Below are 16,977 nucleotides of genomic sequence, written 5' to 3' on the forward strand. Positions count from 1 at the left end.
ATTGCATAAGAGATTGATTCACCAAACCTGACTCTTACAAATCCCAAATTAACACCTGACATCACTGACCATACTGACGCTACGTCAGGTTACAGAAACATTTCATAGTCGGCTGCTCTCTTGTTGCTTTTGGTCCTGATTGTTTATGCTCTGCTTTTGAACAAAGTTTCTTTCCGCCCCTCGTTATCACACACACCCACACACACTCTGCACCGGTGTGGGCAACGGAATCTGACAAAAACAGTGAAATTCACAGCATCACAGTGACTGGCGACAGCGTATAGAGCTCTGGGAATGCATTTTCGCTACAGTGTGCTCTTCCTGAGAAAATGAAACTTATCTCAGTCAAACACTCCTTATAGTTTTTCTGCCAACCATTGACATCAGTATACACGAGTGGATGGTAAACTACACTGATACAGCTGGCAACAGCGATACAGAGAATGTTGTTTAAGTGTAGTGGATGTTGTAGATACGCACCTCTATGACTAATGCAAGGAAAATAAGGGTGAAATCAGCAATGTGGTTCTTTAAGGGAACTGGATATCAGCATTAGGCAGTTTCACTTGGTATCAGCCTTTAAATACTCATGAGCACATTTATCTTTGCACATTTCTTGCGTGTTGCACAGCTTTCGACTGACCTGGAATGCAGCTCAGTGCTGCCGTTGTTGTATTTGCTGCCTCTCTCCCACATGCCGAAGTCAGGCACCCTGTAGGCTCTCTCCACACAGAACACCAGGTTCTGGATGAAGGAAACCTGCACACAGAAAACACACATCAAACACAGGAAGGCATGGGATTCTGGGAATAGATGGAACACAGATATCCACATACAAACACAGCACACCTACATATACAGACACACATGTGTAAACCCAGGACTGCAGGTACTTTTCTCTCAATCCATTTTAACATGTTTCCACACAGAGACTCCATCACACAGTACGTAACGTAAGCTGCAGCTACACAGTCAAACACGTACACTGAAACATATGGTAATGAGTGACCTTTGATATTGATCTGGGGTGAGGTGCGTAACTCTCCCTCTCATTATAAAGGTTAGTAAAGTGGTCAAGAAAGCTGATTCCTCTTCAACGTTCAAGGTTAAACTCACCCCACAGTCATAGACAAGGTGTAATTAAATAGTAAAGAGTGGCAGTATGTGAAGCTATATTATACCTGCATTGCTTTAGACACATCACAACATCCATTTATAGCAAAAAATTTTAATTATCAGTGCATCGCCCTTTCATCGCAGACTCTGAGAACTCATCAGCAGTGTCCTTGATTTCAGCACCAACCAAAACGGTGAGCTCATAATTTCAAAGTTGTAATTAGCAGAGTTAGGGAGTTTCTCATATCTATCATCTGGCCCACACCGGCTTTGGAGAAAGACGGTGTGTCTGAGAGACATGTCAAAATCAATAGACACATCCAGAAAAACCTAAGAGGGAGAGACATAAAATGTGGCATGACTTAAAGGCCTTGAATCATTAAAAAGACCTGAAAGTAGTAGTGCATGCGTGTGTGTGTGTGTGTGTGTGTGTGTGTGTGTGTGTGTGTGTGTGTGTGTGTGCTTGACTGATGGGAGATTTAATCTGACATGACAAAGCTGGGGAGAGAAAGAGAGAGATGAGGGGGAGAAAGAGAGAGATAGAGAGAAGCAGATAGGACCTGTGTTGGATTTAAATAGGACAGACTGTGAAGGAGGGCAGGGAAAGAGGGAGCATAGCGAGGCTGAACAAGAGGAAGAAAAGGTGTTTGCTGGGTCTCTTATTTGGGGTTTTATGAGCGGAGTGATTAACGAGGGGAACTTTTTAGTATCTTAATGGCATCTTAATGAATGTTACTGCCCACCGGCCAAACGAGCCTCTCTGTCTCCCCACCGCTCGACGACTGTCCCTGCCAGTTCTGCTTTTTTTGTGAGGCGTGTACGAACACATTTACAGAGGCATACTACTGCTGCATTTACTCATGTACCAGCAGCACTGAGACAGCAAATAAATGCATACACCCGTGATACTTGAAAAAACACACACACAGGCTAATGAGACGCTCCATTTCATGCTGCATGAAACTGAAAATGGCATCTTGAAGGAGGTCGATAGTGCATCTTCTCAGAGGACACTCAGTAGCCTTTCTATACCACCTCAAGGAAAAAAAAAAAAAAAAAAGTACTGCAATGCAGCTTCCAGCTCAGTCAAGTAAACACCACTGGATATCACAAGCAGTGACAGCTAACAACAAACTAATAAACAACACCGTGATAATTTGATTAGTCCGAATGAAACAAATTTCAAATAGTGAGTGAGAACAGAAATCACAAGTCCTCTTGCTCACTGGATCTGATGTGTGTTAATACAAAGGATGGTGGTGGTGGTGGTGGTGGAGGTGGGGGAGGTGGTGAAGACTGCTTCACGCAACCTAATAAGCAGTGTATAAACATGCAAATTAAGGCTGCTGCACAAACAGGACTGCCCTCATAAAAAAAAAAGTTACATTGTCAATTTGCTTGCCATCAGGAGTGAGAAATGGAGAAAAATGAGAGGTTATTAGGGAGCGTTTTCTGCAAACAAAGTGAAGTCTGTAAGCCCTAATTGGTTAGTGGGATAATTTTTTACCATGTCCTTACTTTCTTAAGAAAAACCCCATCTAGTAAACAAATGGACTCCTTTACCAGCGGCACAAACTCCACCGCTCTGTGGCGGTAAGTACAGCTGTGAATGAATAAACTATAAAAACTAACAGAATTAATGTTCAAACTGCTCCTGAGGGCCATATAATAAACAGTGCAGTGTGTAAACTTAACAGCCATGTTGCCTTGTTTTATTAAGGGCCGTACATGAGGGGAGACAAAAAAAAAAATCACACCGAACTGATGCATCAAGCTCTCATTCAAGGTATCATTCAAAGCAACAGTGTTTTTAAAAATGGGTTGGTGTGCTGCCAAATAAGACACTTCAACTTAGATTCCTATGAGGACATTTAAACCTACACAATGAAATCATCGAAACGTTTCCCTGCTGAATGTCAATTGAGCGGCTCAGCAAAAATAGAAATGTGAGCCAAGCCATAAAAGTGAGATACTGTCCGCTGATCCTGTCGGCTGTAAGGTACCTGTTGGGGATTTAGGGTAACTCTAAGTGGTTTTAGAGGCCCTTAGGTCTTACTTGATAGATCCAATGGGATCGTCACAAGCTAGCATCACATAATGTTAGATTTATGTATCTCATTAGGTCAGTTTGTTTAAAAATAAATTAAGTTTTACAATGACGTGTGCGTACATGCAGACTCACAAGGGGGAGAAAAACGTTTCTGCTGAATACAGTTTAGAGATGCTTCAAAAGATGTAATTGTGGGCTATAATGATGTATATATGCTTTTGATTGACTGTCTCAAAGATGTATTCTGTCAAGTCATGTAGGGAGCAAGATGAAAAGTCAGGGGGATTCATCAAAGTTTTTACAGTTCAACAGGAGGACATCAGCGGACCATGAATGTCTGTATGTCTTTACCGAACTTCAGCTACATTACAGCTCACATTACAAAAAAAAGTGACCGAAAGTTTGTCAAAAATTATGTCAATGGTTATTTTCCATGGATTTTAAATGGTTTGCTCTCATTTTAAACATCTCTAATCATATGTATTTTGAAATATATCCAGCAAATTCAATATGGACAGTAAAGGAAAAGCAGTAAACTACAGGGGGACATGAGGAAATGTATTTTTGCTCAATGTAAAATGATTTTTAAAAGTTGCTTTCAAATAGTCTGTGACCTAAGATGGAAACTGATTGCTGCAAGTGGATTGGCGAGAAAATATCAGGGCCAATAAATAGGACAGGGTGTAAATCCCCCGTGTCCAGGATCGATCACTTTGGCAGTCATTTTGGCGTCTTGTTTACCTCATCAGTGTTGTAAATGATCTGCAGACCAGAGCAGATCATCTCCACCAGGTACAGCAGAAACAGAGAAACAGCATCGATCTGCAGCAATGACAGAGAGCAGGAGAAAGCAGATGAGATACCATTAAAAAAAAATGACTGTCATTTGCACACTGTGTGATATTTCCAAATTTGTCAATACAGCTGCCTTTGATTTCCTGCATTTTGTAGAGAGTGAGACATAAGCTTTATGTATGAAACTAGGCCTTCGGCATTGGACCTGGTATCATTAACACAATTCACTCCATGGTAGATGTTGGAAAAGAAATAACACAAAAGAATAAATGGATTTACACAAAGTATTTAACATCTTTACAGCTTTGATGATCTTTGCGTTTTCCTTTGTCAAGGGCAAGTAAGCTTGTGGTTTTATTTGATTTTCTATCTACCTCACTTTGATGTAGCGGCCACCCTTCGCTAGAAATGTAGTCTCCAGCCAAACGTTACACATTAAATTGACCTGTGTCAATAACATTGACAGAGGTACAAGTTGTTTTAGTGCCAATTTAATGCACATCCACCTCTTCCAACCGTACATGCATGGGAAGCAGACGGTGGTATTTTTCAACATTAAAAACAAAATCTATCACTAAGAGATCGATTGACTAATTTGTTCATACCGATGTTCATTCATCTTTAACAAAGTCCTGACCGCTGCCAAATAAAATCATAATAGTACCAGAGTGGAGTAAAAATGTTATAACTTTTAATGAAACCTCTGGACCATCTGGATATTACACTGAGGTGGACAGTTTGTAATGACTGTATCCAAAACACATACACACTTTTTGCATGAATTAAATATAAAATCTAGTTTTATTCCTTCATTTAAGGTTTAGTTAATTTCTCCGATTGTCTGCTTGCTGGCTGACCTGCAGGTGGTGGTAGTCGCCGTAGGTGTAGACCTCGTCACCAGTGTCCACGTTGAACAACGAGTGCAGACACTTGGAGGGGCTGGGATCCTGTTTAAACTGCTCCACCTGGTAGAAGGACACACAGGGACATAGAGATTCAGTTAAAGATGAAAGAGAGATGTCGAGGGTTAGAGAGGAGTGGAGAAAAAGATACAGAAGGAAAGAAGGCCATTGGCTCTAGAAAATGATTTCATCATAAAAGATAGATTTTTACCGCAATAGCAGCCTTGAAAACATTCAAAACATCAAACTCATAATTGGAAACTCTGTGTAATGAGTAAATGTATGGTAATGAACTTTCTTAATCTCTGCCAATGTCTCCATTAAATGCATTGTTATGTTGGATATTAAAGCTACCCCATCCCATCCTCACCCATCAACATCTCAACTGACACTTCAACTCCATTTAACACTGGCATTTCAATGGGCTCAATCAACTGCAACAGTGCTTAAAAATATCTGCCACTAAAATTGAATTGCATGCATCTGTTTGAACTGCCATTTCAACCCCTTTCAGTTCTTGCACTTTTACTTACTCCATTACTCCTTTCAGCACTTTCACATCCACTGACACTTCAGCTTAGGCTTAGCACTTGTGTCTCAAATGCCATTTCAACTTCTTTCAGTGCCTCAACTTTAGCTAAAACTTCAATCCCTTTAAATGCTTCAATACATTTCAAATGCTTCAAAACATTAAACTTTTGTTTCCACTGCATTCTTTCCTCAGAAGTGGCACACATACATTTTCTTCAGAACATGCTGCCATTTCGAATTTGACTTAGGTCCATGCTAACCACTAGCCCAGGTGCCCCCAGTGGAGATATATATATATATATATATATATATATATATATATATATACATATATATATATATATATATATATATATATATATATATATAGATGCCAGACTGTATGAATCTATAAATGTTCCAGTGACATTAGTCTAAGAAAAGGGTCATAGTTATGGCAAGAAAACTATACCATGGTTTACAACAAATATATATATATAAAAAAAAACCTTGAACAACACATTAGTCGTGTTTTGTGTTCAGTGGTTTGTTGGTGGCTTTGTGTTTGCCGCATCGACTCGACTACACACCAAATCACAGCTGTGCCGCCAGCCCCGTCGCGCAGAGTTATAAATAATTGGCCCTTTGTCCCATTTTTACCTCGTTTATTTCTCATCGCTCCATCTCTCTCGCCGCTCTCTCCATCATTACGCCCCCCCTCACTGTTTCCATTTTTCTCTTTCTACCTCCCGCCCTCCCTCTCTCCTCCCCTCTCCCTCTCTTTTCCCAGTACTTTCTTTGATTCACTCCCCCTCTTGCTCTCCATGTCTTTATCTATTTCCTCAAACTCCCCCCATTTCCTCCTTTTTCTTTCCTCTGGCACACTACCGTTGCCCACCTTTATGTCCCTCTCTCACTCTCTCTCTCTCCTAGTCAGGTCATAGTGGAGACCTGCTGTCCCACTTTCACTTGAAACTGCTCTACTTCTTGTCATTCCACAGCGGCTAATACGTGTGTGTGTGTGTGTGTGCGGATATGGATGTGTGTGTGGAGGGAGAGACCTCTGTCAGCAGCTAACAATAGATACTGCTGTTTATGTTTCTATAAAACCTACTTTTGTGTAGAGGTCTCTCTGAACCTCGTTCCAGCAGGGCCACAGTGTCAAGTGGCTCTACTCTTGGGATATTTTGAGAGGCCCCAGATCTTGCTTGTTTTAAGTGCTGCAATGCGCAAATATGAGCTTCAAATTAGCAAAACACTTCAGAGCCCGCTGCTCCATACAGTGCTAGTGAAATAGAATTAAAGTCCACCTTCATGCATTTATTTTTTATTGCCAACGCTTAACTCTTGTATTTCATCAAATCAATCACCATTCACTGTCATTCCTGGTTGCATAGGAAATACATTTGATTTTCCAAAACAGGGGATGGAGCACAGTGTACAGCAGTACTGTAGGTGAGCAAGTAGGCATCTAAAAACAAGATGTCAACACACAGTTTTACACTGAACATCTGCATTAATTGATTTTTTGGGCCACTTGGGGGGATTATAACAAGCTGTAAACACAACATTGACATTTTATCACCCTATAAAATCAGTGGCTTATTTGCACATTGAGCAGCAGGGAGCAACATTAGCATTCATCTGGAGTTGTATTTGTGTCCACCTGATGAATGCAAGTCCAATATTCACCCTCCTTTCAGGATTTGGTCTCCACCTACTCCTGAGGGAAATATCTGGCTGTTCAGCTGCTAAATGCTCCACCCCTTCACCAGCTAGTTGCTAATTTTGTCTGCCTGCTGTTTGGTGGTGGGCAGGTAGTGTATAGTGTCTTTTTAGTGACTTTTTACCAAAAACAACCACCTGCTGAACACAAAATACAATGAGAGTGGTGAAAGTGAGCCAGAAATTGCAGGTCATAAAACTAAAGCAATTAGTTAAAATACACTAAAACAGAGCTGCTGCCACTACAGGCAACATCTTTCAGCAACTTTGAGTCTCCAGAAGCCAATGGTAAAATAGCAAAGATGGAGGAGTTGTTGTGGACGACATGTAGGAAAGCAAAAGTTATAAAATCTGTCAGTAAGAGGGTGATAGTTGTACGTTCATTACCACAGTGGCCCAAAGGTAAGACAAGCTTTCATTCTGGAAGTTACATTTGAAAAAGCTGTAGAAATTTTACTTACAACAGGCATTTTCTTAGAATAAACTAGCATGGCTCTTGTGTTGAACTTGTTATTTTAAGAGGTGTTACATTGTGTTTTGTTCATAGCCTTCATGTTACCTGGCTCGCCATTTTCTATCTGCCTGTCTAGCAATTCTGCCTCCTAAATATCATATGTACATCTTACTTGCATTAGTAAATATATGTTTTGGGAAATGCTGCCTGGATCACGTTTTCATCAGCATAACAAGGATACATTATAATTGTTACTTTTCCCTCCAGTATCTGCTCCCATCAGTAAAAGCATGAGTAACATTTTTATGGTTATGTTTAGGAATCTCAAAGCGCTCGGTTAAGGTCAGGGAAAATCAACAGTGACAGATGGAACGAGTTGAGTTTTTCAATATTTATCCAAATATTTGAATCTTTCCCCTAACCCTGACCAAGTGTGACCAACAGTATGTGGGACGCAGGATGTGTCTCTGTTGTCCAAGTCATGTGCTTTTGGCTGCCTGAAAACTTACAGTATTATACATTTTCATCCTGTGGCTCAACACTATAGGCACAGGTTAACTAACTACCAACTGACAAAGTGACTTTTACTATTTATTCGTCATAAAACAAACCTTTTCACTTGATAAAATTAAATAATCCCAAAGGAAAGCTGCTTCCTTATACTATATCATGCTATAGACAGACAGTGGGGCCAAGCTGCTGTGATATTTGCCCAGCAGTGGCCCCATGTCACATCTCCATTAAAAACGCCATGTTCTCTGTAAGTGTTGGAGACGGGGCCGTAACGAACGCTGCTCTGTGTAATTAACTGTGTAAACGCAGCTTTGTAATTAAGACACAGGAAAGCTCTCCCCTAAATTAGGTCGTCAAGGTCAAGGCGAGATGAAACAGAATGGCTTTCAAAAGGTACACACTGTACACATGCACATGCACAGTGACACAGTAGGTTGCTCTTTTAAAAAATGTACTTCATGTGGGACAAAAAGACAGAAAACAAAGGACATATCTGGCTCCGCTATGGGTGTATAAAATGGTGTGTTTTCATTCACGGCCTACTCATGCACACGCATCAGATTTCTGGCAAACGTGGCGTGAAATTCCCCCTTCGGAGCAAAAGTCTTTAGCAATTAACAGATTGCCGGTTATTAAGCTCTCAGGACTAAAGCAACCGGCTCCTATTGTCACTTGTTATGATATGAAAGAGGAACCAGATGTGTCCAGTGCTCCAGCTTTGAGAGGCTTTGATGAATAGCAGCTCAGGAGTACACCTTTGATCTGTAATACAGTGTGTAATTGCAGTGTGCTTTTATGCAAACACCCAGTGTGAAAGCAGGAGCTGAGTGGGGGCTGACTGAAAACTCACCTTATCAGCCTGTCTCATGTAGCAGTAGAGGATCCCTCTCATGCACTTGATAGCTGAATGCTCCAGTTCATGGGTCCGCCCCATATCATCATCGATGCGTCTGCACAGCAGGGCAAAGACAGGAAACACATGAGGGACAGACTAACGGTTAGTGGATGAAGAAACTTGGGTGATTTTACAAGATAACTATTAATTGTTCGACACAGACAGCTGGAGTAATAATTTGCCTTTATTTTCTCTTTCAAATATCTCGTAGGGGGGGGGGTTGAGTTCATTTTAGCAATGTCCTTGTGTAACAAGATGTCAGCAGTCAACTTAGTGATTGACTGTTATCTTTACGATATGAATGATGACCAAAATGATAAAAATAAGGTCCAAGTTGTATTAAAATGTAATTTTTTGGGGGCTGCAACTAACAATTATTTTCATTATTGATTAATCTGTCGAGTATTTTATAATTGATTATTTCTTTGGTCTATAAAATGTCAGAAAATTGTGAAAAATGTCGATGACCGTTTCCTAAAGCCAAAGATATAACCTAAAATGTCTTGCTTTGTCCCGACCAACAGTCTACAACCCAAAGATATTCAGTTTACCATCACAGAAGACTGAAGCAACCAGCAAATATTCACATTTAAGAAGCTGGAGCAAGAAAATTTAGCATTTTTTCTTACTTACTTCTTACTTCTTATCATTTTAAGTCAGTGCACCATAAGAGTCAAACTTTATTTTGATACGTTACGTTGATTTTACGTAAACTTCACAAAAAAAATATACAAAAGCACCACAGCTATTAATATCACAAAAACAAAAAATCCTCTGAGCAGGTCAGCTTTTGACAACACAGGACTGTATGCAGATGGGTATTGCAATAGTATTAGAGTGCTCAAACAAACTCTAATGTGTTTGACCATTTGCGTTTGCTTTATTTAGGCTGGTGTAAAAGCTGTCAATTGACATGTGGTGCGGACCAAACAACACCACCAAGACCATTTGAAAAAGTAGGTCTCTACCTGTCCGTCATCATTTATCACATAATTTAAGGTCCAGTTGCAGTCTTGACTAATAATGCTTATACACACACATTATTTCTTTTTAGGATTTTTGTGTCTAGCAGACAAAAAACGCAAAAGGCACAATAAAGTGTGGAATGACTGCAATTTCTCTTTGGAATTTGATTTTGTCTTTAACAGCATACTGTCAGTAATTCACCTAAGATTAGTAAACAGTATGTCCAGTTTAAAGCTGCAGTATGGGACTTTTGTCTCCCCCCTCTGGTGGTGAGAGTAAAGGTGGGTGCTCGGCTGTGAATGCCTGAGTACAAGGACGTTACTAGGAGGAGGGGAGGACATTTCTCTTCATTTGATAACGTTAAAAGTCAAGTTAGACTTTTCTGTCAGCCTCCCGACTTAAAAAAGACGAGAGAAAAGGAGAGAGGGAGAGCAGCTATGGTCGTGTGAGCTACAGAGTGAATGAAGAGAGGGAGTGTTGGTAGCATGAAAGCAGGTGATCTCAGATCACAGCGGTTACGTTCTAAATCATAAACACACCCACACCCCCACACACCTCCACTCAAGCCTGCAGCGGTGCGCCACAACGTCTGATTTGGTCTGAATACGCAATGACACAGGCATGCAGCACGCTCTCATGCACACCCCGAATGACAGGCACACAGAGAGGGCTGGTAAAAACAGATATGTTTTGACAGTCCACCGGCCAAAAAATATATTTTTTTGAGGCCAACTGGGATTTGTCCCAGTATGCCCGATGGCCAGTACATACTGGCTGTAACCTACTGTTGGGCTGTAGAATGGTGGATAAATTGTTTTGAGTATCACACAACCCCCCCGAAATGACTTGTTTCATTATCAGAATATGATCCATTCAGTCCGATAACATTTGAAAAGTCTAGAAGAGCCACATGATTAACAACCAAACGGCCAGTGTGCGAGTGTCGCCCCCAACATGAGATTTAAAAAGTCTGTATACTGAGAAATACAGAGATTTATCTGGCAGTGAGAGGCTTAATCAGCATTGTTTGAACTCGTTTGGCAAGGGCTTGAATGTAACGGACATTCATTTTTATGTAAAAGTTCCGCACTGCAGGTTTAATAGAATCAATTTTGATATAATTTGTGCAATAATAAGTATGGCAGCTTCTTACTTCTCCAATGTGAATCCAGTCTGTGTTTGCATTCATTACTCTCCATAAATGTCTAAGAAATCCATTTCCAGGCTTTAAAATTTGTGGGACTATACAGTCTAGCAATAATTCACTTGGGCCCATTTAAGCATTTAAGGCTTGACCAGAGAAGTTGCTTTGTACAGTCCTTCTTAAGAAAGTGGTCTTTGTAAGATGCCACTCAGAAGTCAATCAATTATGGTTGCAGTGACCACAGTGGCAGTCAGCACATTCCTGGCAGGGCTGGCAGATTTCAGATACACATGACAAAGGTCATGCTAATAACGACTTTGGGTAAGCCGAGCTGCTGAGGTGAAACTTGTTTAAATTTCAGTGGTACACGGTGCATTAATCACACGTGACCCTTCACATGAAAACTAAATGCAGTTAGAGGATGAAGCAGGCAGCTTTTCGTCTTCCAAAATCCTGTTTCAAAGTATGGATCACTCATTACCACACTACAAGTTCTGTACATGTAATATGCATGTGATGATCCAAGCTGCAGTGACATACACTGTAATTACAACTAATCAAGCAAATATAAAGGGCGTCATAAAGATTAGACAACTACAAGAAAATATTAGAAACTTATCTTAGTACTGGAAGCTGACGACTGACTCCCTATTTATTCATAACAAATGAAATTGAACCAAGTAAAGAATAAAAAGTAAGTGGACAAATGTGGCCGAAAAAAAACATATCATATCTTTTTAGAATAGGTGTTTGTGGTGAATTCAATTGCCAGTTTAGTCACTGATTCTCTCTCTCTCTCTCTCTCTCTCACACACACACACACACACACACACACACACACACACACACACACACACACACACAGCAGCTGGGCGAGAAGTAAGTAATGGCACTAGCCAAGCCTGTCAGATGAGAATCATCTTAATTAAATCCCAGTGACAATTCTAATAGGAGGCAGCCATGACTGATGACAGGGATCTGCCGCTGGTCACATCACTGCAGTACACTCTATTTTTACCCCTCTCTTTCCCTCTGTCTTCCCCCTTCCATCTCGTTTTTTCAGTCAGTCTTTCTCTCCATCTCCCATTTCTTCTCGCTCTCTGTTATCCCTCCATTCCCTTCATCTCTCCCTCTGCTCACCTCACTTACTCTCTGCTCCTACCTTCCGTTTCAGTCTTTCTATCTTCCATTTTTTCTCTCCGTCTCCATCTTCCTAATTGTTCTCTCTCTTTCTGGCCACATCTTTCTCTCTCTCTTGTCCTCCCCCCTCTCTCTCTGGCCTATTACAAGTTTGTTTTGTGGAAGTGTTCTTTTCCCTGGAAACTAATCACTGAGAAATGCAGGCATCAAGAGCAGGGACAGTTGATAAAGGAGTTTGGGGCCTTTAGATGGTTCTCAGTGAAATTCTTGAAGTGTTCTCCTTGAAGTAATAACCCCAATGTGTTTAAAAAGCAAAGCCTTCAAATCACAGAGAGAGATTGAAGATCAGGGTCAGTAAGCATGAAACAGAAAAGAGTAGAACAAAACTGTCAAGTCAAAGAAGAAGGGATAAAGGGGTGCAGAAAACTGTGTGGACCAAAAGTTGATTGGTCTGTTCTACACATAATACTCTAAAAAACACAATAGACTATTAATCCATCCATTTTACATCATGTTTTCTGTCGTGCTACACATTCAAGCTTTAATGCACAGTTTTTTTTTTTACCATGTTCAGCTTAGTTTAATGGGTTAGCATGCTAACATTTGGTAATAAGCACTAAACACAAAGTATAGCTGAGGCTGATTGTAATAATAATAATAATAATAATAACTTTATTTGTATAGCTGATGGGAGTGTCATTAGTTCTTCATGTGTAAATCAAAGTATTACTAACTATTATTAAGTAAAACCATATCTGCAGGAGGAAGTGTATCTGAACACTGTGTGTACAGTATCCTTCTGTTGTACTTGAACTACACGAGCACTTCATTCAACAGTCAGCCAAGCAAGAAGGCTAAATTCCAATTAACCTGTGATAATTAACACAAATGAAGTGACAGTTACATGTACAATCAATTTTGCACAAATGAAACAGGTCCTGCATGGTTTATCAGTATCTGTGCATGTGTGTGTACTGTGTATGTGGCGTACTAACCGGTAGGCTAAGGCCAGGGCCCAGGCACCAGCAGCACAGTACAGGGAGTCCCGGACCTTGGCCTCCTTGCAGTCGGAGCATGTCTTGACTGGAAAAAGCCCTGTGGTGGGACTCTGGTAGTTCAGAATGGTTGTCTTGACTAGAAAGAGAGACAGAAAGAGAGAGAGTTGTCCAGTTTGTCATATGGATAATTCAACTTGAATTGGAAACAGGTCACCCAACAACTTGAAGGAGTTTTTATCTTGTTTGATTATTTGCTGTACATAATATGCTTTACTGTAAAAACTGATGCCTTGTAAGGTGTCTTTTCATAACATGATGGATGAGCCATGCTTGTATCTAAGCAGCAAAACTCCCTTTAATATTCCACCTGACATGACACAACAAAATAGCTTAATCAACCAGGGGAAATTGTGTTTGGAGTTTGTTTAAATTAAAAATGTCTCAACAGCTCTGATGGACAACAGGACCCCTAATAACAGCTGCTGTATTATTTCAAATGATTTAAGAGTCGCTATTAACTCTGAATCAGTGTGCAATATCTTTTTTTATCCATCTAAAAAAGTACAGAAGGTGAATCACATTTCAATCTATACTTCTATACTAAGTAATTACATACAGTACATGACAGGTGTCACAAAGGACAAAAACACCTACACACATTACATGACCTCAGCTTGTCTATTTTTACCCCTACACAGAGGTGATACACTTTCTAAAGCAGCATCACTCCACGCACAGCCACAACAGGCTCTACCAGATGCTTTTTTGATCCAGTTTTGATCCAGATGCTTATGTACCAGAGCCACAGCGGACCCATCTCATTTCATTTTGCTGGGTACAAAAGCAATGACATAGCAAGTCAGGAGTCATGCAGCATTTGACTACGAGCATGTACTTTCTCTGGCCTTGTTTCTCCAGGCTAGTCTGCATTTGTGAAGTGTGGAAATATAATATGTATCCAGCTCCTCAGGCAGGGTTACAACTCTCTTCTACTGCTGGCACTGCCTGACCTGTGACCTTCCTCAGGCTGTGCAGCTGTTGCCACTGCCTTTTCCCAGATGCATATTCAGCCTGGAATTAATTACATTTAATCAAATCAAATGATGTAAGGTTCAATTTAGAAAAAGGTTGGGTTAAGAAATTTTGCAGACAATTTTTCTTCTCTGATGAAAGTAAGCAAAAGTTAATGTTATAAAGCTGCTTAGAGCACAGCTCTTTCAGTTTGTGTTTGGTAGACAACTACAGTGTACACTGTGAGAGGGTGGAACAGATGGATGCATATTCAAGTCGAGTGTGAACACATGACATTGAAAGTGTGAATGGCAACAACAGTTTTAGTGAAGAAAAGCAATAATTCCTGGTGGAATATCACTTGGACTCATGGTGTCATTGTTTGGCTTTGAAACACATGAACTGCTAAAGAAGTCAACACGACTCAGTTGATGTTCATGTCAGTGAGGTTTTTTTTGCACAAGACAGAGTTGCGCAAGCTGATTTGTTCTATGTGATGTGCACATACTCCACCAACACCTACAGACTTAACTTAGACTCACATGAGATAATGGCATCATTCTTTTTTATTCTTGTGTAAACAATTTCTTTAACACTCCAGTTCAATGTGGTGAGTTTAGGTATCTAGGAAGACTGTCCTTCAACTGGAATGTATTTACAGTAATGTATATCTATATCTATCTATCTATATATATATCTGAAGTATCTTTGAGCACTGAATCCATTGTAGCTCAGAGAGTTGCTGACATTCTTACATATATCTAAAACAGCTAGAAAATACCAGACCGTATGACCTGCCGTGTTTCTCAACTTCTGCACCAGTGTCATAGTAGAAATGAAGAAGTCACCCAAGGAAACTTCCTCTTGTGTTGCATGTTTGTGCCTCAGACTTTAACTGTAACACATCTTGTCACTTGAAATTTGCTCGGAGTAAAAACTATGCATGTCAATGCCTTGTTAATGTGAAATAATACTAGTACTGATACTTGACTAACACTTGTGTAAATATTATTTGCAGCATGTACATTTACTCTTTAAAGCTTTTTAATAATTTAGCTGTAATCATTTAAATATTTAATAAACCCACTTTCTCTCCTCCTTTTATTTCCATGATGCATCACCCATACTCAACATGAAAAAATAATTAAATGTCTAACACTTGAAGGTTGGTTTTGAATTTAATAGTTAACAATTGTAAAACAACACAACTTTTACTAGAAACTGCTTAATAAAAAGCATGTTTTCTGATGAAAATAGTGGAGGCTCAGCACTGGGTTGGTGTTTTTTAGATGTCTAGTTTATACACTGTATAACTGTAGTTTTAACAGTGTTTACCAAGACCTCTAAAATAAGTTTTCAACTAAATGTAGCCCATTATAACCCAGATATAGACATCTTTTGACTTCAAATCACCAAGTTAATGCTTACTAGGATGTAGTTGCAACAGCAAAAAAAAAGAATCCCTAATGTACAGTGCCAGAATCAAATAGTGTAAAGGGAAAGTACCAAACTCTGTTAATAATTTTGGTGTCGCCACAGTGACTGGGAAGCTCTACAGTAGGTAATGACCAAGGTCATTTCTTTGGAAATAACATTTTTCAGCTGGGGGCGTGACTGTGAATGTCTGACTGCACTAAATGGACAAGCGAAGACAAACTAAGATGGTCCAAGTTCACCAAAGTTCATGCTCAGCATTAGTTACTGAGGACAGAACAACGGATGAAAGCTCTTAATACGAACAGACCGTAACCCTCCAATAATATATGCTGAAATATTACATACTCAAACAGAAGGCCTCCGGGAAAGTAATTTATCTGTTACACACACACACATACACACACACCGTCTCCTGCAGAGGTCCCCTCACTGATGACTAATCTGTCTGGAGGGATCACTTCATTTTTCATCAGCACATTATGCCGGTGCAAATGAAGGGGACATCCATTCTGCACTGTCGTTTGTTACAGAGCAAAAGAGAGATGGAGAGAAAGAGAATGACAGAAAGACAGACGGAAGGAAGGAGACAGAGATGAGGGAAAGAGATATGGAGAGGATGTGAGTGTGGAGGAGGAAAAAAAAGAGAATGTATGTGTAACTGTGAAAAAAACAGTGAGCCTAATGGGTACTGGGAGAGAGAGACAGGAGGGTGGGAATGTCTCTCTGTGTTTGTGTGTGTGTGCCGGTCAACTGAAGACGACAGTCGCATTGGCAGTGAGATAACGAGGTTGATGAGGGAATTAGACAGAATATTAATGAACCTCTAAGGTAGTCCACCTCCAAGTATCATGAAAATGAAGTTCAGACTCACATGCACACATGTAATCACACATTTGTATTATTTCCAGTCTAAGGACATTCTACTAACTCATATTGCATAGTCTCATTTGTAAAGTTGAACCCTGATTATAAAGTGTCCTACATACAAAAACAAATACCCTTGGATGAAGGATTTACTCATTTTTGTGCCCTTGTAATGTCGCACGGTTTCAACATAGAGTAAATTATGACATACTGTACACACACAGAGAGGCAGAGCAATCCCCTCCTGGTTCATCCGGACTGCTTTCATATGTTAACCAGTAATAGGACAGTGCCTTTGGGTATAGGCTAATTTTGACTGCAGCTACATTAGCAGTATAATGTGAAAGGCTGTAAGATTTATTGGTCATCACACTCACCAGAAACCACTGTATCACACACTGGTGCTGTCTGACTTGTTAACCACAAATATATTAAGAAAATGTGGTCCATAAATTAA

General features: G+C 40.1%; 1 protein-coding gene across 3 annotated transcripts in view; it reads right to left on the reverse strand.

Moving 5' to 3' along the window:
• The window catches only part of phkb (phosphorylase kinase, beta), a 110,987-nt gene that overhangs the window by 78,325 nt on the left and 15,685 nt on the right, over positions 1 to 16,977 (reverse strand). For all 3 annotated transcript variants that reach the window (XM_044365750.1, XM_044365836.1, XM_044365922.1), the window contains 5 exons: positions 13,206 to 13,344; positions 8,916 to 9,015; positions 4,819 to 4,926; positions 3,908 to 3,988; positions 644 to 759 (listed from right to left, as the gene is read on the reverse strand). In XM_044365750.1, coding sequence (XP_044221685.1) covers positions 644 to 759; positions 3,908 to 3,988; positions 4,819 to 4,926; positions 8,916 to 9,015; positions 13,206 to 13,344 — 544 coding nt within the window. The remainder of the gene's footprint in view (positions 1 to 643; positions 760 to 3,907; positions 3,989 to 4,818; positions 4,927 to 8,915; positions 9,016 to 13,205; positions 13,345 to 16,977) is intronic.

The sequence above is a fragment of the Thunnus albacares genome, chromosome 1, assembly GCF_914725855.1.
Source record: "Thunnus albacares chromosome 1, fThuAlb1.1, whole genome shotgun sequence".
Classification (NCBI taxonomy): domain Eukaryota; kingdom Metazoa; phylum Chordata; class Actinopteri; order Scombriformes; family Scombridae; genus Thunnus; species Thunnus albacares.